Source organism: Leucopleurus acutus, assembly GCF_964270905.1.
Source record: "Leucopleurus acutus genome assembly, chromosome: 14".
In the NCBI taxonomy this organism is placed as follows: Eukaryota; Metazoa; Chordata; class Mammalia; order Artiodactyla; family Delphinidae; genus Leucopleurus; species Leucopleurus acutus.
In genome coordinates, this window is record NC_139156.1 from 16,640,892 (window position 1) to 16,666,079 (window position 25,188).

A 25,188-nucleotide genomic window follows, 5' to 3' on the forward strand; every position below is an offset into this window, starting at 1 on the left:
GCCCCCCAAATGTGGTCACGGACCGACGGCATCAGCATCCCCTGGGAGCTTGTTAGAAATACCAAACCTCAGGCCCCACCCCAGACCCACCGAATCCACACGGTCATCTAACAAGATCCTCACGGGTTTCCTTTGCACGTTAAAGTTGGAGACGTGCTGGTCTGCCCTTCGTCTGTTCTAGCTGGGCACATATTGGCTAATCATTTCTCCACTGTCATTCTGATGATGATGATGGGAAAGATTTGTGGTTGTCCAGGGACAGTGATACAGTGTGATGTTTGCCAAGCTTCTTAGTTCTCTGCTTCCTCTTCTCACTCACCACTTACCCAATTATCATTTTAATATTCTAGCAGAGGGGTGGGTCCCAGGGGAAAGAATCTCACTCCATAAAATCATCATTCCAGCTCTACTTCTTCTTAGTGGCCCTCTGACAAGTTTGAAATATCGAGTGAGCTTGGCAGAGAATGAAATTTCGTTTTTAAAATTCTCCTTCTGACTCTAACTTTTCAAAGTCAGTGGAGATTTGGGTATTTACACATTAGTTCCAAGCTTGGGATAAGAAAATCCAAAGGGCTGTGTAGCGTGACATGATCAAGTTAAAATTCCCACTGAACCTTTCTTGCCTGCTTTGTCACTGGGGTGCTGAGGGGTAACAGTGCCTCCTGCAGTGGCCTCTGGCCCTGGAGGACTCAGCAACCACAGATCCAGTTCTAATCACGAGAGCAGATGTTTTCACAACGGCTGAGGCCGTGCAGCGCAGCAGTGGTGTGAGTCTGCCCATGGGAGGATCCCGGGATTTTAGTAAAGGATGCAGACCGGGGTTTGGGAACCTCCCTTCCAACCGGCAGAGCTTCTCCTAAATTTCCCAGATCTTAGTATTGTCTTTACACTGTGTCCTCAGCAAAAAAAAAAATAGTCTGCAATGGGAAGAACCACGATAGTATTCTTAAAGGTGTTTTTCTTCCCTCGGCCTATTATTGAGCAAAGTATAGGGAAGGGGGAAAATATGTTTTCTTTTACCCATCTTAGGTTGTCGGCTGGGGCTCTGTAACAAAAGATAGATTAACAAGAGAAAAGCATACAAATGTATATAATATAGGCTTTAGGTGGTGCAGGAGTCTTCACAAGGAAGTGGAGTCCAGGAGGGAGGGACGGTTAAACCTGAGCGTTTTTATTCTAGGTTTGATGAAGAGTGGACAGTCGTGGGAAAATGTGTAGGGCAAAAGGGGGTGAGCTAAGGGCAGGGAACTGGGGGACACTTAGCGAGGTCTGTTTGTTCAAATGCCTCTCGGTCCTTCCGAGGTCAGAGATGAGCTTGTTCCTTCCCTGTGTCAGAGGGAGGGCAGCTCCCACAGGAGGGGAGAAGGTCAGAGAGAGGCTTCCATCTCCTGCTGCTCCCAGGTTCCTTCAGCTTAAAATACGCACTATGCCAAGGTACCATATATTGGGGTAACATGTCCTGAACCCCATCACAAGCAACTTGCAGTTTCTTCCCCATTCCTTTCACAGCACTCAATTTGACTCATTCAGGACTATCTCTGTTGGAAAAAAACATCTTCTCCAGGCTGAAGGTGTACCCATGACCCAGCGAATGGCCTTTTACAAACGTATTTCCCAATTGCGAAGGAGGGAACTCCAGCCCTGCAGAAATGCACAGCACTTACCTTCTTGCCTTTTTTTTTTCTTTTTCCTGCCCAGCGCCTCTATAAAGCAGCAGGCGAGGACGCGAGACACCAGTACACAATGACCCTGGGCCTGCCCGAGTTCGTCCGAGCGAAAACAAACGCAGCCAACCTGAGTGATGTAAGCCTTTCCCGTTGCTGAGGTTGAGATGCGCTCCAGGGCCACATGTGTCTGTGTCTGTGATAGGACCTAACAGTGACCCTGGTGACTTTCACAGAAACTTTAAACAATGTATCCTGTAGACACTCATGTGAAATATACCTTACACAGATGTGTTGATACCTGCGTGTCAGAGCCCACTTCCGAGAGGGTGCTAATGAGATTTTCTTTGCAAAATCGAAAGCTTTTGCTTGTCAGGAATTGATTCTGGAACACCGCACTACAAATAAAAGGGGGTGGCATTTGTTCTTTGAGCCATGTAATTTTTTTTTTTTAAAGAAGATCTACATGTGTTCCTACCGTAGGCAAAATACAAGGAGTCTTGGCGGAATCTCCGTGTTCAAGGCTACAAGCTGACAATAGACGCCCTCCCCTTCCAGGCGGCTCGGGTCTCTGGAGATATAGCCAGTGATGTGAGTTGAATGATATGACCTTCCATCCGGCCTAATTTCTGTTAACTTCATGTAAAACAATGTCTACGGCTGATTTTCCTGAATTAAAGCAAATCTTATCAGCATGTGAGACAGGATGTCACCTGCAGAATATATTAGTTATGAATGAGATTCTTTGACGGAAAGAGGGAAAGAAAGGCCCTGTTAATCAGAAGCTAAATGCAGGCAAAAGTCTCTAGCAGGAAGAAGACTATGATTTATTTCTAATTGCAGTGTCTAGGCAACGATCTCCCCATAATATGTGAACTGTCCGTTTTCTAACTCCACCCAGAATTAGAAAGAGAACTCGCGGTAGAGTTTGTGATTCTGCTTCTCTGTCGTTCCCTGCGTCGGCGGTAGCATTTTCAGCTGTGTTTCAGCCACTCTGTTGATAGCATCCATAGCTTTGGGACATGAAGGTGACTTTCTGTTTGCCACAAACAAATCGCAGAAAATGTAGACTTCAAATAAATGGATCCTGTCTTTGGGGTTTGATGTTTTGTCAAGTGCAAGGGGATAAAGCACAAGTTTCTCTTTTACCCTTTTTGATAAATTCCTTTTGGGCACAGGACAAGTAAGGGGAGTGGGCCCCTCACTTTGGTGCTAAGGATCTGGTTTTAATTAGATGGGAGGAAGGGAGCAGTGTTTCCACTGTTCCGCCCCCAGGGAGGAAGCCGTGCTCTCAGGCCAGCCTCACTGTGGTTTTTCTTATAATCATCTCCTCCTAGTGTAAGAACAGGTGATTTTCTTGCAGTCTGCAGGGAAAACGCATAAACGAAATGTAAGCGCCCCAAATGCCAGCCCCTGACCGCCTGGTCCCCCACCTTCCAGTTTCTCTACAGGCACGACTTTGTGAAGGAGCGAGGGAGGCTGATCGGGGCCCAGAGTGTGAGAGACGACCCCCGGCTCCAGCACTGCCAGCGGATGGGCCGGCTGCAGAGTGAGCTTCAGTACAGGAGGGAGGCGGCGGGCGACAGAGCCCAGTGCCACCTGCCCATGGACATGGTGCCCCTGGTCCACGCCAGGAAGGCCCAGGCCCTGGCCAGCGACCGCGACTACAGGACACGGTGCCACGAATTCACGGCACTGCCCGAGGACCTGAAGATGGCCTGGGCCAAGAAAGCTCACGCCCTGCAGAGTGAGGTAGGAGCGGGGGGGTCCGCGGGTCACACATCAGTCCCCGACCTTCCTCCTCCCACCAGGCCTGTGTGTAAATCTCTGCTTCTTCCTTAGCCTTTCGGATCCCCCAAACGATTTGCTTGGTCTGTGCCATCTAGGTTGGAATGGTTGGAATTATTCAATCAATCAACACATATTTATTGAGCACCTACTATGTGGCAGGCATCCCTCAAGGCCCTGGGGATACAGCAGTCAACAAAAGAGTCTAAAAATACAACAGTCAACAAAAGAGTCTAAAAACTCCCGGGGTCACGGAGCTTCCGTTCTGTGGGAGGGAGATAAAGTATAAGTGAGGCGTGTAGTATGCCAGATGGAGACCAACAGAGCGGGGAAGTTGGGTCGGGGGGTGTGAGTGTGTGTGTGCGACTTAAAATGGGGGTCAGGGTAGCTCTCACTGCAAAAGTGACATTTGAACAAAGCCCCTGCGTGGCAGCAGCTTCAGCGTATTTGAGGCTGGAGTGAAGCAAGTGTGTGGGTGGGTGAAGAGGCTGTCGCAGGGGATGGGGATGGGGTCCGAGACAGAGGCTCAGGGCTAGACTGTGTGCAGTAGGCGTGGTGGTGAGGCGAGGAGAAGAATTGCCCCCAGAGCCGACACTCACCGACTGCTTTGCCGGTACCGGCACCCTCGCTACCGCACTTTGGGGTGGGGGGCCGTTGCTGCTCCTGTTTCACAGGCGAGGTCGCGTGGGAGGGGCCGAGGCAGGACTGGCTCCAGAGCCCACACTCCCAGCCCTCCCGCCATCTGGTGCAGGGGAGTCACGCTTCCTACGAAGCAGGTGTGGACGCTGAGGCCCAGAGAGAGGAGGTCCTGGCCCACGCAAGGTCATCAAGCCTGTAGGTGGGTAGCGCCAGCCACTGCCCCCGTGGTGGAAGGCTCTGGAGTCAGTCCCAGGCCACTCCAAGCCCCGGCTCCCTCAGCCGGGCCGGGGCCGCGGTGAAAATGTGGTCACGGTCAGCACTTAGCGGGCGCGTGCGCGTGGCAGGCTCTGCACCATGCGGGCGTCCGTGCATCATCTCCCCAGCCCCGCGGCTCCCCTAGGAGGAAGGCGCTCTCACGTTAGAGCAGAACTCAGGGGACTGTGGTCACATCAGTCCTTATCATCCATATCAGGGTTTCCCAGCTCAGGCCCTTTTGACCTTTGGGGCTGGATGCTTTGTCGTGGGGGCCTGTCCTGTGCACTGCAGTGTCCCTGGCCTCTACCCTCTACGTCCCACAGCACCCCCTTAGCGTGACAATCAAAAATGTCTCCAAATATTGCCAAATGCACTGGGGGAGAAATCTGCACCCGATTGAGAACCCGGTTCTCAGTTGAGGGCTGGTCTATATGATGCACTGAGCATGGTGCCTTGTCTGCAGGAACACGCCAGTGGGTGTGAGCATTTCGGGCTCTGTTCTCCACCAAGCCTTCCGACTCTGGTGGCCTTCAGAGAAGAGGCTGCTTCTAGTTTGGTTATATTGCACAGGCAGAGTGCTGTAAACACCTAACGGATGATTAATTGTGACAACGATGATGTGACTTAATGAACGTCAGGGTCATCTAATTATGCCTCGAGATCTGCTGGAACTGCAGTATCGTGTTGGGCACCGACCAGCGGAGTGTAGAGCAGGGTGAGTTCATCGGTCCCCACTCAGGGCACGTGGTCACTGAAGCACAGCTCAGGACCCACTTAGAAAGCCTTCCGCTTGCTAGAAGGCCACCCTGAGGTCCAAGAAGAACTCATAGCATGGCTTGGTGCCCAGCCCGGGACCCTCTTGTCGGTGGCCTATTCCTGGGGAGAAGAGAAACCTCCTGACACAGGACAGGTCCTGAGGAAGTTACAGAGGCCACCGGGGAGAGGTCGGGGGCCAAGCTGGAAGCCCAGCTTCGTCGCTCACTGGCAGTCCTTCCGCGGCCACTGGCTTTCTAGGCCTCCACGTCTCCACTGGAAAAGCAAAGAGGTTTGATTTAAATGGTGATCTCAGATTTCAGGATTCATAGATTAATGTTTTTTAAAATGCTGGCATCAACATAATGTCAGACTGTTTAAGTAAGGAACAATACCAAAAACCAAACCCTACCTCAGACTACCATTTATATTACAGTTACTTCTGAAATGAAAGGATATTTTAACACTAAAAAAAAAAAAAAAAAAAAAGCCGAAGAGGAAGAACAAACTAAGACAGAGGGTCCTTCCCAAGAAACGCTAGCTGTCAATCTTAGACTGACACTTTACCAAATGGGAGATGTATTAGAATGATGTGTGCTGAGAAATCATCGCCTAATTGAAAAATGACTGTGTTATGCTTCATGCATTGTTTTGAAACTTCAGGTTTGTTAAACTGGGGGGTCTTGGACTCTAAGATGCTGTGAACAGTAGCCCCGCACAGTGTCCACAGATGGTTCTGAGGCTTTAGTCTTCTCAGAGTCATCGCTGAAAGTCCAATTCCATGTGGTTATGTACAGCGAAAGGAGACAAAGGCTTACTATGAGCTCACTCAGTTCAGCAGAATCTAGGGTAGGAACAGTAGCCCCCAGTAGCCTTCAGCCATTTCTCCTGTCCTCTTCCACCCAGGCCAGAAAGAATGCTGTGGGACTAGGGGCTCACCCCTGGGGAGAAGGTCCTCAAGGCCGTGATGGCTCAAGTCATGCTAACCTCGGGGATGTATCTGAGACGTGTGCTCCGCCCAGGCCACGCTCCACCACGAATCGGTGCTGGTTCAGTCACCTCTCAGTCTTTCCCAATCTGCCAGTGCACACTCCCCTCCGTGATCTCACGCGGGGGCTGCAGGACATCCTGCAAAGAACAAGCAGGGACAGTCAAGGGGACAGTCCCGGCCCCGCCCTTTATGGCTACCCGGCCTCAGGAGACTCCTTAAGCTCTTCTAGCTTCAGTTTCCCCACCATCTCAAATAACAACAACAATAACAATACCTAAAAAGTATGGAATGCTTATCCTGGGTCAGGCGTTTGTTTAAATATCTTGCGCGAACCATGTCATGTAGTATCCAGGTAAGTACTGGCATTACGCCCATTTTTACAGTTGCGGTAACTAAGGCACCTGTAATCTTCAGTAACTTGCTTAGGGTCATAAGCCGGCAGGGAAATGATTTGCTCAAGACCATACGGCTAGTAAGAGGCAAAGTGGGGCTCTGGGCTCCCGACTCTGGGTTCGGTGCTCTCTGGCTCCCCCTGGTGGCTAGATTAGGAACCCAGGTGCCCTGGCTCCCGAGTGTTCTCTTAAGGACCACCCATGCAGCATCCCCACAAGACAGCAGCTGGTAACTCTTCTGAGAATCCGAACAAACATTTAAACCCAGACATTGTTCTGTAGATGGGAATAAGAGCTCGTCCTTTGAGAATGGCACGAGGGCTGAATAAGATAATGAGTCTGAAGCAAACCACACCCTGTGCAAGGTAGCAAGGTAGTGGTTATGGTGATTCTTATTAATATGACGAATATACCCCTTCCCCTGGCCACCTCCTAGGTGCATCTGCTTATGTCATTCCTGTTAGAACTCAGGGGCTGAAAGCTGCAGCTCGTGTGTCTGCCACACTGTGCTCCAGGATAGGGGTGCCGGGAAACCCCACGTATGACTCCGAAGGTGGCTTCTAGGCCTTCATATATACAAGGGCAAATAGTGAGGCTGCCATGTGGGGAAGCCAAATTCAGCTGGGCATCCTGAGAAGGTCTCTTATTATCTTAGAATCCTTCTTTGAAACCGTCTTTGGGTCTATTCTCCTTGACTCCCCTCGTCTCTCTCCCTGTTTTATCGTGAAGTCTGGGGCAGGCGTGTTGTTTTTAGGGTCTGCGTGAATAGTCAAAGCTGGGCTGGGAGCAGAAATATCAATAGACAATTCATTTATAAGAGAGTCTAAGGCGCAGTCAGATCTTTGGGGAACCTGCATCTTGCCTTCTGACTCACCTGCGCTCGCACTGTTCAGCTCCACAAAAGGCAAGTTGAAAGCGTGCTCCCCCGCTTCATCTCACTTATGAAAGGAGCAAGGCCTGGCTGTGAAGAGGCCCTGTAGGATGATTCTCTCTAACTTAGAAATTTATCCAATTTTCTCTGTTCTTTATCAGAGTGGAAGGCAAAAGCTTTGCCGGTGTAGACTGAAAGATCGCGGTATAAAAAGCAATCTCACTGACATGGGGTTTTGAAACGTGCTCTGGGACCTGAGTGATGTCTCCCTGCACCAGTTGGAAAGCAGAGTGGAATTTGCACAGGGGCCTTAACCAGCAGACAGTAGATCAGAAACGGACCCTCTTTGAGGCCAGCTGTGAGGGGCACTGTGATTCCTGAAATGAAAGAAAACTAAAAAGGCCGAAAAGGCTGATTTCAGGAGTGGGTGTTTTGCGTTACAGCAGAGCTTATATCTAAATTAGAGAAAGGCTAGCAACTTCGTTTAGATCCAAATTTCAGATTTCCTTAGAGAGTCTCTTTCCACCTTTAAAAATGCCTCATTTCCATATGGAGAGGAAGAAAAGCAACTGTCTCATCGTGGGTAATGGTGAGCAGATCAAAACATGGTAATTAGATTTAACATTTTAGGAGACTCCTAATCAGACCCACTGTCTTTTGTTTTGTTTTGAAAATGTCAAAACTGAGTTCATTTGATGCCTTAAGTTTCCCTTTTATATACACAGGTGTTAAAGGCTGCAAGTTGCATGTTCCGTACCTACTACGGACCCATTGTCTTAAAACCGCACTTACTGTTTTCTCCCCAGAATTGATGCTGTACTCCTGATCTTTTGAGTCCTTAAAAGGGAGAAGGTGGATAAACCTTAAGCCCATTTGTGCAATATAAGCAAATCATGAGTAGAAGCAGGAGAAGGGGTAAACCAAGGCACAGAAAGAGTAAAATGGCTTGCACACCATTCGCCAGGTGTAGCCAGGTTTGTTCCAGTTTTGAGAGTCCTGCTGTAATCGTCTTCCCCTCCCCCCAACCACCGCAAGAAAAAAACAAATCTAACACACAGAGTGGCTTTTACCCCTCAGGACTCTCAGGTGTTTTCATGAGAACAGAGCGGTTGTCATGACCTTCAGGTATCACAGAGAGAAACTGAGTCACATTTTGGTACAGTGATTTGCTCCGAGTCACAGCAGGTTTGATCCAGAGCTCAAAGCCCTTTGATCAACTGAAAGTGTATAAAAACGTTTCTGTTTAGGCAGGCGGTCAATCGCCTCACTGCCAGAATGAAACAAAATGATGGGGGCTGATGTGTGGGCTGGGGTGTATATCTCAGGTCGTTCTTAGGGATCGTTCCCGCAGGTCAGTACCTTCTGCTTCAAATCCAGCCAGTTTACGGGTGGGACCTTCCCGTATCGTACACTGGACCCGTTATTTGATTCTGGACAGAGTGCACAAACTCAAACAGTTTGACTCGATGACATGCAGAACGCACCTGAATGAAGATGTTGAAATGTTGCGATGAAGCATTTTTACAAATGCCCCACAGTCTTCGACCCTCTCCTGATAAAAGCCAATGATTTTCTTCCTGCAGTTGCACTACAGATCAGACCTGATGGGCATGAAGGGGACAGGATGGCTGGCGCTGAGTTCCCCACAGATAGAGAGTGCAAAGAAAGCCGGAGAGCTCATCAGCGAGGTACCATTAATCTGACTCTACCACAGACGCAACCTGGCGTTTATTTCCTCCTGACGAGGGAAACTGCAGATGGACTGGAGATCCCAAGAGGGCCCCATGGCCACTGGACTCCTGATATTTCTCTGGGGCCATTTGCAGCCAAATCCCGAGACAGAACAAGATTTCCTTCCCAGCGAATTCACTTGCTGGGGAGTTAAAGGCATGTTCCAGTTGGGCAGTGAAAGAGGGGTGATGCATTAGAAGATTCTCAAGAGAGGCGTTAATGTACAATTGTGATCTAAGCTGGCCCATTATTTTGGGGGAGGCAGGGAGAGGGTTTGCCACCCATCTCCTGAGTTTACTCACAGAGTCCAGTGTCTGGGGGTCGTCTGACTTCAGAGGCTGTTAAAAGTTGCACAGAGATGGTTACGTTCCCTGAACTCCCTGCCATATTGATGACCTAGAGATTCTTGCCCTGGGAGCTCGCTGAGGGTGCCACTGCTTTCTTCAGTTCCTTAATAACAGAACCTACTTTTATAGGGTCTGAGCAGGGCCACTTGTTGCTGGATCCCTCCCTTTATTGAATTCCTTTATTGGGATGAGCTATGGCATTTTGCAGCCTCTCTTTTCAAGAATGTAAATACCCGGAAAATGTTCCTTATCGCAGAGGCAGCTTGGATCTCTTCCGTGTGCTGGTGAGGTGCCCACCGAGAAGAGAGACGTGTGTTCCAGTCACATCATTGGCGCCTTTGGTACTGAGTGGATGGGGTGAAGCTGCACTCAGAAGAGTGCATGTGGTGTTTGATTGTTTCACGAGAATCTCGGTCCTTCTCTTGTAGACCAAATACCGTAAAAAACCAGACACTCTCAAATTCACCACGGTGGTTGACTCTCCAGACCTAGTTCATGCCAAGAACAGCTACATGCATTGCAATGAGGTGGGTGTTTTCTCTTCACTCATCCCAGGCCCAGGAGTGGGTAGTGCCGTGCAGTAGTCAGTGCTTAAGATGTGAGGGCAAACCTTTTGTCCCTTCCCCGGGCGATCTTGGGTCAGTTTTCTAATGTCTTCTAACTCCAGTTCCCTTATTTGAAAGGAGGGTAATAATAGCAACCATTTCATAAGATTGAGTGAATTAAATGAGGGTTAAATAAATAAAAGTACGTGACGCTTTTAGCAAGTATCGGAGCATAGTAAGTCCTCAATAAATGTCTCTAGTTTGACTCATAATCGTAACAATAATAATACTAAGTATTATTGATGATCCCTTACCAAACACTAGGTCAGATACATCTGAATTGTTGATAAATGCTAATGGAATTAAAAGCTTAACATAAGCCAATTAGAAAAAAGAAAAGAAAAACCAGCTATATCAAAAGCTTCTTTCTGCTTTTACTCTCTATATGATTTAGCCCCATTTCCTCTCTCCTGGATTAATTTCGAAGAATAGGAAGTTACATATATATTTTTTTCTCTGAAATTGTCCAGGGATTGGATTTTGCACACTGACGAAGCTGCCCCATGCTCACAGAGTCCAGATGTTGTACTGACCAGTTCACATCTGCAAAACCCAAATTGAATGTGGGAAAGGGTTGAAATATTAAATATTATATTTCCTCTCTAAAACTGGATGAGACTCAACCACTTCCTAAAATTGTTTGCAATTCTTAGATTGCTGCCCTAAAAATAGCAACTAAGATAAAGCTTGAGTTTTAAAATTGTGTCTTCTTGGGACACAGGGTGGACTGTGAAAACTTCACACTTCTGAACAGATATTAAGGCATTTAAGACTTTTTAGCTGTTGTGTCTTTTTATTATTACTATTAGTGTTAAGTAGCAGAGGTATGGAGGCATCTCGTCACTAGTAAAAAGCTTGAGCAATGCCCAGTTGCAAAGGTTCTCTGAAATATCCACCCACTTACGCTGTTTGTGAAACACACAGGCACAGCCAGCCAGGGTGATGGTTTGTGACCCTTTTGGAGCAAATCTTGATGAATATTTTAAGCAGGGTTTATTTAAAACCAACCCCGGGGGCTTCCCTGGTGGCGCAGTGGTTGAGAATCTGCCTGCCAATGCAGGGGACACGGGTTCGAGCCCTGGTCTGGGAGGATCCCACATGCCGCGGAGCGACTAGGCCCGTGAGCCACAATTACTGAGCCTGCGCGTCTGGAGCCTGTGCTCCGCACCAAGAGAGGCCGCGAGGCCGCCATAGTGAGAGGCCCGCGCACGGCGATGAAGAGTGGCCCCCACTTGCCACACTAGAGAAAGCCCTCGCACAGAAACGAAGACCCAACACAGCCAAAAATAAATTAATTAATAAACTCCTACCCCCAACATCTTCTTTAAAAAAAAAAAAAAAACCAACCCCGCCACCGCCTGACCCTGGCCACATGGGCCCCTCCCTTCCTGGGTGGCTTCTGGAGGGATGCTCTCCATGGGCTTCTGTGCCCTGGGGCGAGGGTATGGGGTCCCTTGAGTGGGAGGGGCAGGAACGGGAATCGGCCCCTTCTTCACCTTGGCTGCAGCAAGTGCGGTTTCCCGTTTACTGTGAGCCTTCTTCCCCGCAGCGCCTGTACAGGTCAGGGGATGCCGAATCCCGGCACAGGTACACCCTGGTCCCCGACCACCCCGATTTCACCAGAGCCCGCCTCAACGCGCTGCATCTGAGCGACGTAAGTGAACCAGAGGTTCATGCGGTGTGTGCCTGTTTCTGTAAATGATCTCTGCCCAAACGGGATTTTATTTGTTAAAAAAAAAAAAAAAAAAAGAAGGTCCTAGGAAGGGAGGCTGGGAGTGGAAAGAACCGTGGATTGAGAGTGGGACAAGTGACATGTGTGACTTTGAGCCACTTTTCTCACTGGGCCTCAGTTTCCCAGCTGTAAAATGGGGCTGGAGCTGTGCTAACCAATGCCTGTGGTCCTTCTAGCTCTCAAATCCTAATGCTGGGCATGGCTCCAGAGACCTCGGTCAGGTGCTGGGTTACAGCCAGAGGAGTGTTGCCGGTGCCCTGGCCCCGCGGGTGTAGACACCTGCTCTGTTTGTTCTTTGGACACCTCTCCTTAGCCATTCAGAGCAGTGTAAGTTGGGAGACAAAGTGACGCTTTCTCTGCTTTCTGCAGTTTAGAAAGATGCTGCAATTGTAGTCCATCTGGTCCGAACACAATCCGCTCCTTTGTGTGTGAGGCTGTGGACCCCAACACGTCTGTTTCCCTTGGATGTGTGCCCTTTGCATGCATCACGGAGATGCTGTTTCCTAAACCCAGGCTTGTTGGCAGGGGTTGGAGGCCCCTGGTTGTAATAGAATAGGCGGCCGCTCTACCAGCAAAGCTGTGATCCTGGGATAACAGGTATCGAGGCGGCAGAATCAAAAGAGGCTGTCAGATCAGAATAACACAGGCTGAGTGTGTCGGCCTGGGGCAGCGCGGGGCCTCCCAGAGTCCGGCCATTCTTCCCGCCCTGGCCCGGCCATTGTGTCCTGGGGCTCCGTGAAGATCAACAGGGGGCTGGCGAGAGGCGCCTTCTAGTTAGCGTGTGTATTAGTTTGTTGCGTTTGTAAAGCCCTGTGGGATCCCACACAGTGAATGTGATGGTGCTTTGTAAATATGAGTTATTATGACCATTTGATGCTTTTGAGGGCTGTGCGAGGGATAATTTTAGAACAGCAGCTCTGGTGGGCTGACCTCCATCTGGGGAAGCGGGACCTCCCCCTCAGCGGAGCTAGGACAAAACATCCATCTCATTAATGCTGCAAGGATGTGGGAAGGCAAGGCCCCCATTAGAGGAACTATTGGAGGCCCATTGCCCTGGAAACTGGGATAAAACTACCAGTCCATTTGGGGCCCAGTTTAAGGAGGACAGCCACCCCAGGCCGGTGGCAGAAGCATCTCTCCTCCCACGAGGGATGCCAGGCTGCCGAGTTCCGGAGCTGAAATTAGCCGCCAGGGCACGCGGGTATGGAGAACTCATGGACCTCTTTTGAAAGAGCACTTCTTCGGGGGCGTGTAGGATACGCACAATTGGATCAAGTGCTCTGTGAGGATGATGTGGAGGGAAGGTGACCTTCCTGGGCAAAGAAAGCCACTGAGATGTGTAAGGCAGCCGAAATAACTAAAGAATCAAATGACTCTAATGTGTGAGGATGAGGGCAAAGCTGTGCCCACTGTGATAAAGAAGAGGAGCGCCCAGGGTTCCAAATCAAAGAGCCTGCGAAGTCTAAAGGCTCCCAGTGGCAAGGCGAGAACCTCAACAGAATAAAAAAAACCCGGGGAGGAAGTGATGACAATCAAGCAACTAGTATATAGGGAGACGGGAGGCGGGGGTCCAGCACCTCGGGGAGCACCCCGATTTGGGCCGCGCCCTGGAGTTGACCCTCAGTCACAGAGCCTCAGAGGCTGGGATGCACTGAACACCGGAGCGGGGTGACCTCGGAGTTTGAGGCTGTGGATGGACTGGTGTCATTCCCTAGCCCAGATCTGGCACGGGGGCGCTCATTAGGAAGGCACCGCAGCAGACCCCTTTCCAGGGAACGATAAGGGCTTTGGCTCTATTTGCCAGTCTAACATTTGCGGGACCATCAGGACAGGAAGCGTAACGCTGGAGGGGCTGGTTGGTCTGTCATTGTCTGAATGCCCCTCCCCTTCCTCATACCCCTCAGTCCAGCCGGCTAAACTCAGTGGTGACCCAGGAAATCTAATCCTTTGGGCCCTGATTGTGATCTGTCCGTAAGGTGATGACCCCAGCGATGATTGGTTCTGTGCTTCTCGCTGCTTGAGCAAAATAGGCGTCTGGCTCCTGGTTTGTGGTGTTGGGGCCGGAGGCGGGGATGAAGGTGGAGGTGGCGAACAGCGGCAGGGAAGAACGATGAGCCCCACCGCGCTTGGCTCAAGCTTTCCGTGGTCCCCTCTAGCTCCAGGCCCGGTTGTGGGGTGGCGTGAGGGCACTTGGCTTTTTTCTGCCACTTTTCCTGGGCTTAATCCCCCGAATCCCCTGTAGAACAGAGCCTCAGCCTTGACCTCTATTTCCAAGGGCCCCCTCACCTGCCCTGGCTCTGGGAATGAGTGAGAGACCGACACGCTCTGGGGCTGTCACTTTGTCATCTGTTGGTGATGTGCCTCGCCTGCTGTCTCCCTTCTCTGTGGCGGAATAAAGAACAGCCTTCCGCTGGGATCTCCAGATGACTCCTTTCATGGAGCCATTCCCTTATCTTGAAAAAAAAAAAAATTAGCTACATGAAGGCACGGGAGATTTTGATGCCTCCATCGGTGATGTGGGCCTACCTGAGGACTGAGAGGATGTGATTACAGACTCCCCGAGGGTGTGTGAGAACAACTTGAAAAGGGAAAAAATGAAAGAGGAAGATGTGAAATACGGGGGTCAGGAACTCGGGCAGGTTCCTGACGATCAATTTAATTCAGGGGAAGGCTCTCCCCTCAGTGCAGGCACCAGGGGTGCATGTGGGATACAGCATGCTTCATAGGGGTGCTGGGACGTGGCATCAGAGGTAGCCCAGGGGCCCCCAGGGAGTCAGTGGAGCCGGTGAACATGTGGGTGCCGGGACCCAAGGAACAGAACCTTCGGCATGTGGGAAGAAACGGGGTTCTTGAACTTTTGAGTTTGGGCATCTAGAAGCTGCAAACCTGAAACGCTGAAAGTAAAAGCAAAGACAGAAGGAAGGGGGTCAGGGGCACCTGGTACCAGTGGGATATAGCAGATGAGCCAGACCCACAGACCCCGAGACCCACCAGAGCAGGGCCTGATGCTCAGGCTGGGGGCTGAGAGCTGAAGCCCTTTGTGGCCAGAGCTGGGGAAGTCCTCAGGATGGATGTGGGGCCACGGGCTCTGCCGTTCTGGGCACCAGCAAGACAGAGGGTGCGTGTTTAGGAACCGCTCCCACTGAGAACCAGCAGCATTCCAGACATGGAGCTACTCACTCCCCGCTCACTCATTTCTTTGTTTCCCCAACTAGAAAGTCTACAGAAACTCTTGGGAACAGACCCGGGATGGTGGCTATGACTTCAGGCTGGACGCCATCCCGTTCCAGACCGCCCGGGCATCCAGGGAGATTGCCAGTGACGTAAGACCTCACATTCTCTCCCTCCTCTCTCTCTCTCTCTCACTGATAGGTTTTGCTCTGGTTTTCCCAGATCTGTTGAAAGGCAAACCACCGGGAACCAAAACTGAACAAATATTTCAAATGAAAGAAAAAAGTTGGCCTTATTTTTTAGCATCTTAGCCAGAAATTTGGAATTGGGGAGGGTTGTATTCCCACTCCCTCTGTTTTAAGAGAGGCACTCTTAAAGGTTGACGCATGCGGACAGTACCTAGAAGTCAATTAACGTATGATTGATTTGTTGACCTTCCATTGAGGGACTATTTCTTTTTAGCTGAAGTGCACTGTGATGGGATAGAAAGAGATTGGGTTTCCCCCCTAGATTGGCTTGAGTTCAAATCCTGGCTCAGTCACTTAGGAATTGGCTCTATGGTCTTGGGCAAGTTGCTTAAATTCTCTGAACTCAAATATCTCCATCTATGAAATAGACATCTAATACTGGTCTCCTAGGATTGATGTAGGGATGAAACCAAAAGGGTTCATAGTGTCATGCACAGAACATGACAAAACACGGCCGCTTCCCTTACTGAATAGGAAGATATCATTAACTAGATACGTCATCATTCACGAGTGGCTTGTTACTGGTCCAAAGTGAGATAAGTATAGAAATCAAGAGCAAGCATTCAGAAACGTTCTTAGCAATTGGACGTCATGACCTCCAGGCCTGTGACTGGTGGACTTCTCTGGTTGAGCAGAGTAGAGGCCAGTTTTTACGTGTTGTCAGATGTACCTGGTACCACTACATATGGATCCCAGGCAGGAGGACCGCATATTGGACTTTGACAGATTGGAAGTTTTAAAAATCGAAACAAAATGAATCCTGTCCTTCACTGTAGATGGTTTGAGGCGCATTGGACTGGGTCCCTGCAAGCTGGAAAGAATCAAAGATGAGCGGCTACTGAGACAGTGGACACATTTTTCTTGCTGTTGGAGTATTAACCATTACAGCAGCAATGATATCATCAGCCAGCACTCGGTGGGCATGTGAGCCTGCGCCAGACATGAAGCTCAGCCCCACTGAATCCTCTCAGTGTCCCATGGGGTGGAGGTTCATTCTCCCATTTTATCAGGTGGGGAAACCAAGAAACCAGAGAGGCTCAGTAACTGACCCAAGGCCACACAGCTAGTAGGCAACAGAGGGAGATCCAGACCCCAGGTCTACTTGAATCCAAAGCTGTGCCCTTAACCCACGGTTGAACCTCCTGCTGAGATCCTGAGGACTGGTCCTAGAAGGAAGGTGGGCACCCATGACCCCCCTCTGCATCTCTGACCTGCACTCCCGGTACAGAGACGCCTTCCTGCGGGACCGGGGCCTGCAGACTGGGTACTGCAGCATCCACGATGACCCGAGGATGAAGCGTTTCCTCAGCGTCAGCAAACTCCAGAGTGACAATGAGTACAGGAAGGACTTCGCTAAGAGTCGGTCCCAGTTCCACGGCTGCCCAGACCAGCCTGGCTTCCTCCAAGCCACGAGGAGCCAGCAGCTGGCCAGCAGTGTGTGCCACAGGCAGCCCCTGCCCTAGCCCTCCTGCGACCCGGAGCAGCTGGCCTGAAGCCTGCCGAGAAGGCCCACCAGCTGCAGAGCGATGTGGGCTGCCCTCGCTCCCCGGCCGAGGCCCGGCCTCTGGGGCCTCTTCATAAGAGATGGCCAGAATCCCACATCCCACGTTACCTTCAGGGAGGACCTGGGCTGAGATAGAACCCGGGAGACCTAACTCAATAGTGCCAGAAGAAATGACAGGAATCGCAATGTACTGAGTCCTTCCTGTGGGCCAGGCTCTGTGCCTAACGCTTTCTGAGCGCCGTGCCACATAGCTCTCACAACCAGCCCATCACTGCCCCAGTTTACAGATGGGGAACCTGAGGCTTAGAGAGGTGAAGTAACAAACTCAAGATCACGTGGCACATAAGTGGCGGGCCTGGGATCTGAGCCCCATTTGGTCTGATGTGAGAGCACAAGCTCTGGATTGCTGTGCCGTGCTCTTTCCAAGGGATCTTCGTAGTCGCCTGGACCGTGACCTTTCTCTGGGAGGCAACTGAAACCCAAAACAGGGAAAGGACACAGAGCAAGTCAACATGGGAGCTCGGCCTTGAGCCAGGTCTCTGACCCTCCACCCCCGTTACAGCCCCATCACTTGAATGGAAAGATGCAGAGGACAGCGTTATGCTGGCCCAGCTCCCAGCACACAGGGTCCTCGATGCCAGGGAGCTCCTGCTTAAGCTGAATTGCCTCCCTTGACGGGGCTTCACGGACAGCATATTCTCCAGGGCAGGCTTCTTAAGCCTCCCCCCAGACCCTGCTGACCTATTCCTCTTGCCTCCCTCCTTCCCCCAAGGTTAAGTACAAATCAGACTTGAACCTGACCAGAGGTATTGGCTGGACACCTCCTGGCTCCTACAAAGTGGAAATGGCTCGGCGGGCTGCAGAGCTGGCCAACGCGAGGGGCCTGGGTCTCCGGGGAGCTTACGTGAGTAGCGGGCTGGCTTGCAAGGCCATGGGGGAAAGGCAAACTCATTGTTTCTTTTCAAACTTTATTTTTGGCCAAAGGTCAGCCGGCTCTAAAGACGTGTGAAATGCAGCTCAGGCAAGGCGCCTAATTTCATGGGTCTGAGGTGACCAGGAGGATGACACCCGGGTTAAACTTCCTGCAGGGTTTTCTCTGAAGTCACAGCCATTAGTTCTTCGGAGACAAAACGTGCCAGGGCTACATCAGTAGCAGCCGCAGCAGCCCAGGCTGTGCTGACTGTTTGCTCGTTACGTTCACGGAAGGGGTCAGGGACTCGCTGGCTACAACAGTCTGGGTTTTGAACCCTACCTTGTTCGGAAGAAAGATGCCACGTCTAAATGAGAGATTGGCTTTACTTCTCTCTCTTTCTTGCCTTGAGGATCCTTCTTCTTGGGGAGGACGGAGGAGGGAGAAAGGAAGGGGAGGGCCAGCATTTTAGACAGCTTGTCCTATGGGAGCAGGACAGAAGGTTCGTCTTAACTCAGGGAGGTGTGTTTGATTCCTGCAGGGGGGGCAGGAGGCTGTAGAGACCGGAGATGATCAGAGGGGGGATGTGAACCCAGATGCCACCGAGATTCTTCACGTCAAAAGGAGGAAGGCCCTGCCGTTGTGAGTGGGCGGCGTCCACCTGGGATTCTTGGGAGAGAAGCTGGAGAGGAAGTTTGCACGCCAGGGACATACATAGCTTCAGTTGGGGCCAACTGTGAAAACAGCACCCCAGCCCATGCTCCGATCCTCCTTTATTAAAATAACAACTCTCTGAAAGTGGGTGGAGAACGTTGTGTTTTGGTCCTCTGTCAGATACCTAGACGTGGGTGGCCCTGTTGCGTGCCTTGAGTGTCTGGGATGAGGAATAAAGATGTAAAGGTGACCCCCACTGACGCTAAGCCGTCTGAAATCTCACATTTGCAAATGTCCGAGGTGAAGGCAGTCGATGAACACTGATTTTCTAGAAGCTACAATTGTTGGAAGGGAAGCAAACATCATATACTTCAGGTTGATTCTCTCATTTCTGGGTTTCCCAGGAAGGAGCCTGAGGAGGTGGCCGCTATGCTGGTCCAGGGCATCCCAGGCTGGGCAGCAGTGGTCTCTGCTTAGAGCCTGGACACTCGGAGGCGTCAGGGGCTGTCCACGGCTGCCCGTGAGGCCTCGCCTTGGCTGGGTGTCAAGGAGGATGGGCTGTGAGCTTTGGAAGACACCTCAAAAGCTAGCCTCGCTTTCCATGGTGGCTTTGATCCAAGTCAGGAATTTGGTCACTTGGGTGTAGACTCCTGGCTTCTTCCCACACTCCAGGCCCCAGCTCACGATCCCATAGACGTAGTAGGTACCGTCCTTCTCACAGGTCAGAGGGCCTCCAGAGTCACCCTATGGGAAAAAGACGCAGGAGTCAGCCTTGTGAATAGGAATACATTCAGAGACAGCCCCACCCTCCGTGAGGGGCTGCCGGGGCGGGGGCGGGGGCATGCCGGGGGGAAGCGGGGAGACTGCTGGCCGGCCCTGGGGAAGGTAGCAACAAGGCTCTTCCAACGCCGCATGTGACGCAGTGCTCTGAAGGGAGAGAAACAAATACTGACCTACGTCCTGAGTCAGTGAGGGCTTCCTGAGTCAGAGAAGCCATGGGGCCGGGGCCCAGTGCCAGGCCCAGCCCTACTTCCTGACCCGCCATGACTCTTAGTGATACAGGTACTACAAGGGGCCCTCAACTCCTCATTCCGGCAGGGATCTGGTAGAGGCTGAGAGGTGCCCTGTTTGGATAGCGCCCTTCCAGGGGCCACAAGGGCACACACATGGCAAGGAGGATGGGGCTCAGAGGCAGCGTGACCTTGATGTTTAACACGGTACATGGAGTTAGATCTGCTGGGCTCCAAACCAGGCTTACTGCCTGCTGGCCAACGGGGCCTCGGTTTCTCACACTGTGAACCGTGGATAGTAACAGAACCCCTGCCCCACCCTGAGGGTCTTGTGAGGACTAATGTTTGTAAAACACATAGAACAGTGCCTGGTTCATATTAACCCCCCAGTTTAGGTGGAGGGGATGATGATGGTCTCTCTCTCTCTCTCTCTCTCTCTCTCTCTCACACACACACACACACACACACACACGCACACTGCTGCTTACGCACCACGACTGGTAGGATTTTTAATGAATTGTCTCTCTCAATCTTAGCCACCATCTGCTGATTTTATGGATACGCTCTTTCCGTTTTATAGGTTAGACACCTGAGGTTGGAGAATTATTTCGGTGCAGTGGGTTGAATGTTTATGTCCCCCTGCCCCCAAATTCATATGCTGAAGCCTAATCCTCACTGGGATGTTATTAGGAGGTGGGGCTTTGGGGAAGTGATTAGGTCATGAGAGTTGAGGCTACATGCATGGTATTAGTGCCCTTATAGAGGAGACCCTAGAGAACTAGCTTTCTCTCTCCACCATGTGAGGACACAATGAGAAGTTGGCAGTCTGCAACCTGGAAGAGGGTCCTCACCAGAACCCTCATGCCGACACCTGATTTCAGACTTCCAGCCTCCAGGACTGTGAGAAATAAATGTCTGATGTTTAAGCCAGCCACCAAGTCTAAGGTAATTTGTCATAGAGGCCTGAGCTGACTAAGCCATTCAGTGATTGATAAAGGTCACAAAGTAAAGGATAGAAGCAGGGTTCAAACCCATGACCATCTGCTTTTAAAGCCTACAAGGGAAGCCCTTGAAATACCTAGGGAATTGAACAATCTGTTTTCTTATTCGTCTTCTAGGGGCCTAGGGAAAATCTATGCCATCTGCCCACACACCTCCTTTGATTAGGTGGATACCTGTGGCTCCTTGGGAAGGGGCAGAGGTCACAGTACAGCCACAAACCCTGGGGAGAGTGACCGTGATTTCCCATCCCCAAAGGGGCTCAAGGCTGGGAGATCATTGTTGGGTCCCTTTGTAGGGAGGAGCTCAGATTTGAATGTGCCCATGCTGGTCCCCCAAAGTCCTCTATGGGGGCTGGTGTCAGGCAGGTTCTGAATTGGCTCTGGCCACAGAGAAGCCACTCAGCCAATTAGTTTATTAGGGTTAAGTCACCCTCCCCCTTCGCACACACACACACACACTTAAACCCTAACGGTTAGTCAATATTACTGCAAATTCTCTGGCGTCTCATCTCTCCCCTTCCAAGCACTGGGCTTTGGGACTGTCCCCTGCTTATTGGGATTTGCAGACAAGCCGCCCACTGCTGCGGCCACTTAAACACAGTGGAGCAAATTCCTGCTCTGCCACTTGCCACCCAAGTGCTATAGGCCAAGATGGTTTCTCTAAGCATCTGTACAACGGTGATAACGACATCCCCTTCACCAGATGGTTGTGAGAATTAAGTTGGACAATGTGGGCAAAGTGACAGCTGTGGTTATTATGCTGAGTCGTCCTGGTTTGATGTGGACTCAGATTTGCCAGAGGACAGACGTGTCCCCTCTAGCTTAATGGCAAGTGGGTCTCTGAACCCACCTCCCAGCCCAGGGTTCTAAGGGCCCTCTGTGCCCGGTGTAAGGTCCTGTCAGCCCCTCCTTCTTCAAGTACCATTTGGAGTCTCTGACCTGGCAGGAGTCTTGCCCAGGCTTCTGGAGGTTTCCTGCACAAATCATACTGTCATCGATCATGTGGTCATACAGTTGGCGGGAGTTGCACACAGTGTTGCTGATGAGCTTGACCTTGGCGTCCAGGAGCTGGTGGGACCCGTCTCCTGCGGGGCAGAGAAAGGAGGTTGCCACTGTAGAGACCAGGCTGGAACCTGCCCCACCAGAAGCCAGCAGCAGTCAGAAGGGGGCCACGAGACCTGAGCTTGGCAGGAAGGGTTTTTACGGGAGATGGTCAGAGCAGCCTCATCTTTCAGGGCTGGGGACTCTGCTTTCAGCCTTCACGATGGTTCTACAGACCTTCGATGCTGTGCTTATCCCATGGAGCAGAATCATTTATGCCCTCCTCTGTCTCCCCAGCTAGACGGCGAGGTTGGGCAAGCAGGGATGGTGTCTTAAACGTATTTTTAATTTCCCATACCTGACAGAGGGCTGCACGTAGTAGAGACTTCATGACACTTGAAGTGCCCTGGTTGATCACCTAGAGTGCCTGCTTCCCAGAGCAGACGTTTCCTTGCCTAAAGAACCTCTGTTCTTCTCAATCTGCTCTCGTCAGCACGATGATGCTGAAAGGTTTACATGGACTCCAGTGAAGTTAGCTACAAAAAGGTTTCCTGGTTAACCCTAAATCTAATTATCTATCAGAAATCTTCTTTCCCAGAAGCCTTCTGACAAATGTGTATATTACATTTCACTTTCTTCATGAATATGGGCCTATTTAAAGTGATTCTTGCTTTCCATTTTTTGGAACAAGATTTGGGGGGAAGAGAAATCTATTTTGAGTATTTGAGAGAGACTTGATATACACTTCTGAATTTCATATGTGAGAGGATGTAACCTTGTCAGTACTATAAGAAAAGTAGCCCTTTGGTTACTTTTTAAGATCAGACCAAATCCTAGAGATAAATCAATAGCTTGATTTAACAAAAATTTATAGAATACTACTATGTAGGGAGCCTTGACCAAAGCACCATAGTAGAGTCAAAGGTGAATGAAACCTGACCCCTGCCCTCCAGGGGCTGACTTAATGAATATCTCTGGAGAATTCTATCATCTCTTGTTATCATGATTCCAAACCTAGGATGTTATTGGGAAACTGAAACTCAGCTGTCCAAGTCAAGTGACAAAGCCAAGAACCTAATACAAGTCTGTCTGACTCCAAAATCCATCTTCTTTCTAATTTATCCTCTTTCCAATGTACCTAGGAAAGGAAAAAGTTCTCCATGGATACAGGATCAAGGCTTGTTGAAAGTCAAAGATCTAAGCGTTGGGGCCAAGGACAGATATGGAGATCAGAGAAGACTCCTTGAAGGTGATGAGATTTAACTGGAGCTTGAGAGATGGGGCAGTCTCTTTCTTTGGTTTATACATTTTGAATATAACACTGATATCTAGTTCAGGAGGGCAGTTGAGTGTAACCGTTTCTTGTCTGGTGGATGTAACTCACCTGGGCCTCAGGAGAATGCATGGCCAGACTCACCTGTTTCTGTAACACCCCAGCCGGAGATGTGACACTCAGTCCCAGGGGGAAAGGGACCATCAGGCAAACATACAGTTTTCACATATTTGGATTCCAGAGCACAGTGACCGTCCACTGGCTTTAGCTTGAGCAAAGCTAGGTAGAGAAAGGGGAAATGGGCAGTGACGTCCTCTCTGTCAAAGAAGCATCAGCTTCAACTTGATTGGAAGGTGGACCTAGCAAAGCCCCATTCCCAATACCTAGAAGAACTCTCCCTTGGTCATTTCATTCTTTTAACTTTCAATTCAGAGGAGTAATAACACTTCAGGCTGAGTTTTAAATTACTTCTAATCCTTTTTTTAAAAAACGGGCTTTAAGGGGGAAAAAACGATATTGAGGAAGCAGAAAGAATGAGAGGTCTGTGAATGGAGAAATAGGGGACAGAACTAAGCAGGAGGCAGATCGAGTACGTCATTGCCTACCAGGTGCCAGGTGTGCATGGGGATACATGAACATCACGTCACTTAGCACACAGGAGGTGGAGACTGTACATCAGTGTGCCCGTTTTACAGCAGAGGGAATTGAAGCTCAGAGAGGTGAGCCAGCTGGTAATCCAAGGCTGAGCTCTCGCCACACCGCAACGTTCCTGGCATCTCTTCCCCTCAATTTAAGAACTTGTGCACATTTATCTGCAACGCTAACACAGACCTTGAAGAACTAAAAAACTCTGGAATAAATGCTCTACCTTACAGGGCCTATGAGGGACCAAGAAGGCAAGAGCACCTTCTAGAACCAAACCTCAGCTTTCCATCAGTAGAGAAACCCACCCAGGGCAAGACCCATGGGAAAGCCACGATAGAAAAGACTTGCCAATGTCGTTGTAGGGAATGTCATCTCTTTCGTCATAGTGGCTGTACTTGAGTATCTTCTCCACCCCAAAGCTCTGCTCGTGGAATTCTGTCTTCTTCAGGTCCTGGTCCCCTAGCACCACTTTTAGATATTTGGCTTTTAAGCTACAAGGGAAAGTAAGATGATCAGGAACTAGCCCTGGAATTTGAGAGCCTGGAGCCACACCCTGGCTCTGCTCCTGGTCAGCTGTGTGACCTTTGACAGATGACCTGACCTGCTCACACCTCAGCATCCCCATCTGTAATCACGGTCTTGCTAAAGAACTCTCCTGCTCGTCTTTAAGTAGCTAGTTCTGAGGCTTGCATGTCATTACACATGTAATGCACGTGGTGAGCATTGTACACATGGGAGCTCTCTTCTATCTGGTTGTAAGGAAACATCCTTTTGCCCTTGGAGCAAGATCCAACCCCCAGGTCCTGCCAGAGATGCCAAGATGCTGCTCAGATGGGGAGAGAAGAACACCCCTGGAGACTGCAGCCACCCTAACCTCTGCTCCCAGCAGGCACCTACTCGGTGCAGTGGGCGGCAGTCAGCACCCAGCAGGGGTGGATCAACGTCCCCCCACAGAAATGGCCCTGGGGCATGGAGATGGTCAGTCGCAACGAGGTCTGCAGGGACGCCTGCCATGGGTGCTTGCCCGCTGTGCTCTTAAAGCCGCCGTAGATCCTCTTGACCTTCCTGTGTGCTATCTCAGTCCTCCCGCATGAGTCAAACTCGGGAAGTTTGGTCAGGGGCTCTGCGTGGGCAACATCTGTGAAGCACAAGAAAAATAAAGCACACTTCTCACCCTCCCTACAGATCCTCAGAAGGACCTTGTCAGAGGCATGGCTCTGCATCCGGAAGCTTAACTAGTGTCCAGAGCTAAGAGACTATACTGGTGCATATAGGATAGGCACGTGTGCAGTTAGCATTTGTGGAATACATTGATGAATACAAAGCGAGTCTATAGGATTAATGATGAAGATGTTGCTTTTTCCTTCTTATTCTGACATGTAGACAGACATATAAAAAATGTTTATCACTTATACGTGGAATCTAAAAAATACAACAGATTAGTGAATGTGACAAAAAAGAGAAGCAGACTCACAGATATAGAGAACAAATTAGTGGTTAGCCGTGGGGAGACAGAAGGAGGGAGGGGCAAGACAGGGGTAGGGATTAAGAGGTATGAACTATCAGGTATAAAATAAGCTACAAGGATATATTGTACAATGGGGGAATATAGCCAATATTTTATAACTATAAATGTAGTACAACCTTTAAAAATTGTGAGTCACTGCAGTGTACACCTATAACTTACATAATATTGTACAGCAAATATACTTCAATAAAAAATGTGTGTATGGATATATAAATCCATCTCTGGGTATGTATTTAACTATTTGTTAATGCACACATATATTCTGGAGGCTTTTTTGGTGCCTAAGGGAAGATATTCAGATGAAATAGAGTGGGGGAGAGAAGACATTTGCACACATAACTGTCATGCAAAGGGGAGAGCAGCAAGTGTTGCATGGATGGTGCCCAATCTATTCCATGCAGTTTGTAAGAAGGGAGAGGTAATATTTCACTTGGT

At 50.1% G+C, this 25,188-nt stretch overlaps 2 protein-coding genes and 1 long non-coding RNA gene across 3 annotated transcripts in view; 2 read left to right on the forward strand and 1 right to left on the reverse strand.

Annotated features, from left to right (window-relative positions):
- NRAP (nebulin related anchoring protein) overlaps nt 1-18,256 on the forward strand; it is a 69,896-nt gene extending 51,640 nt beyond the window's left edge. Inside the window, 12 exon segments of the mRNA XM_082854859.1 lie at nt 1,699-1,803; nt 2,148-2,255; nt 3,105-3,416; nt 8,937-9,041; nt 9,860-9,958; nt 11,586-11,690; nt 14,984-15,091; nt 16,405-16,647; nt 16,651-16,669; nt 16,672-16,715; nt 17,464-17,595; nt 18,143-18,256. Coding sequence (XP_082710985.1) covers nt 1,699-1,803; nt 2,148-2,255; nt 3,105-3,416; nt 8,937-9,041; nt 9,860-9,958; nt 11,586-11,690; nt 14,984-15,091; nt 16,405-16,647; nt 16,651-16,669; nt 16,672-16,715; nt 17,464-17,595; nt 18,143-18,247 — 1,485 coding nt within the window. The 3' untranslated portion in view covers nt 18,248-18,256.
- LOC309971397 overlaps nt 1-25,188 on the forward strand; it is a 1,020,865-nt gene that overhangs the window by 273,894 nt on the left and 721,783 nt on the right. The window lies entirely within an intron of this gene.
- HABP2 (hyaluronan binding protein 2) overlaps nt 18,293-25,188 on the reverse strand; it is a 36,579-nt gene continuing 29,683 nt past the window's right edge. The window contains exons 9-13 of the mRNA XM_082854860.1: nt 24,123-24,363; nt 23,574-23,716; nt 22,725-22,859; nt 21,206-21,351; nt 18,293-18,999 (exon numbers count right to left, since the gene is read on the reverse strand). Of these exons, the coding sequence (XP_082710986.1) occupies nt 18,835-18,999; nt 21,206-21,351; nt 22,725-22,859; nt 23,574-23,716; nt 24,123-24,363 (830 nt within the window). The 3' untranslated portion in view covers nt 18,293-18,834. The remainder of the gene's footprint in view (nt 19,000-21,205; nt 21,352-22,724; nt 22,860-23,573; nt 23,717-24,122; nt 24,364-25,188) is intronic.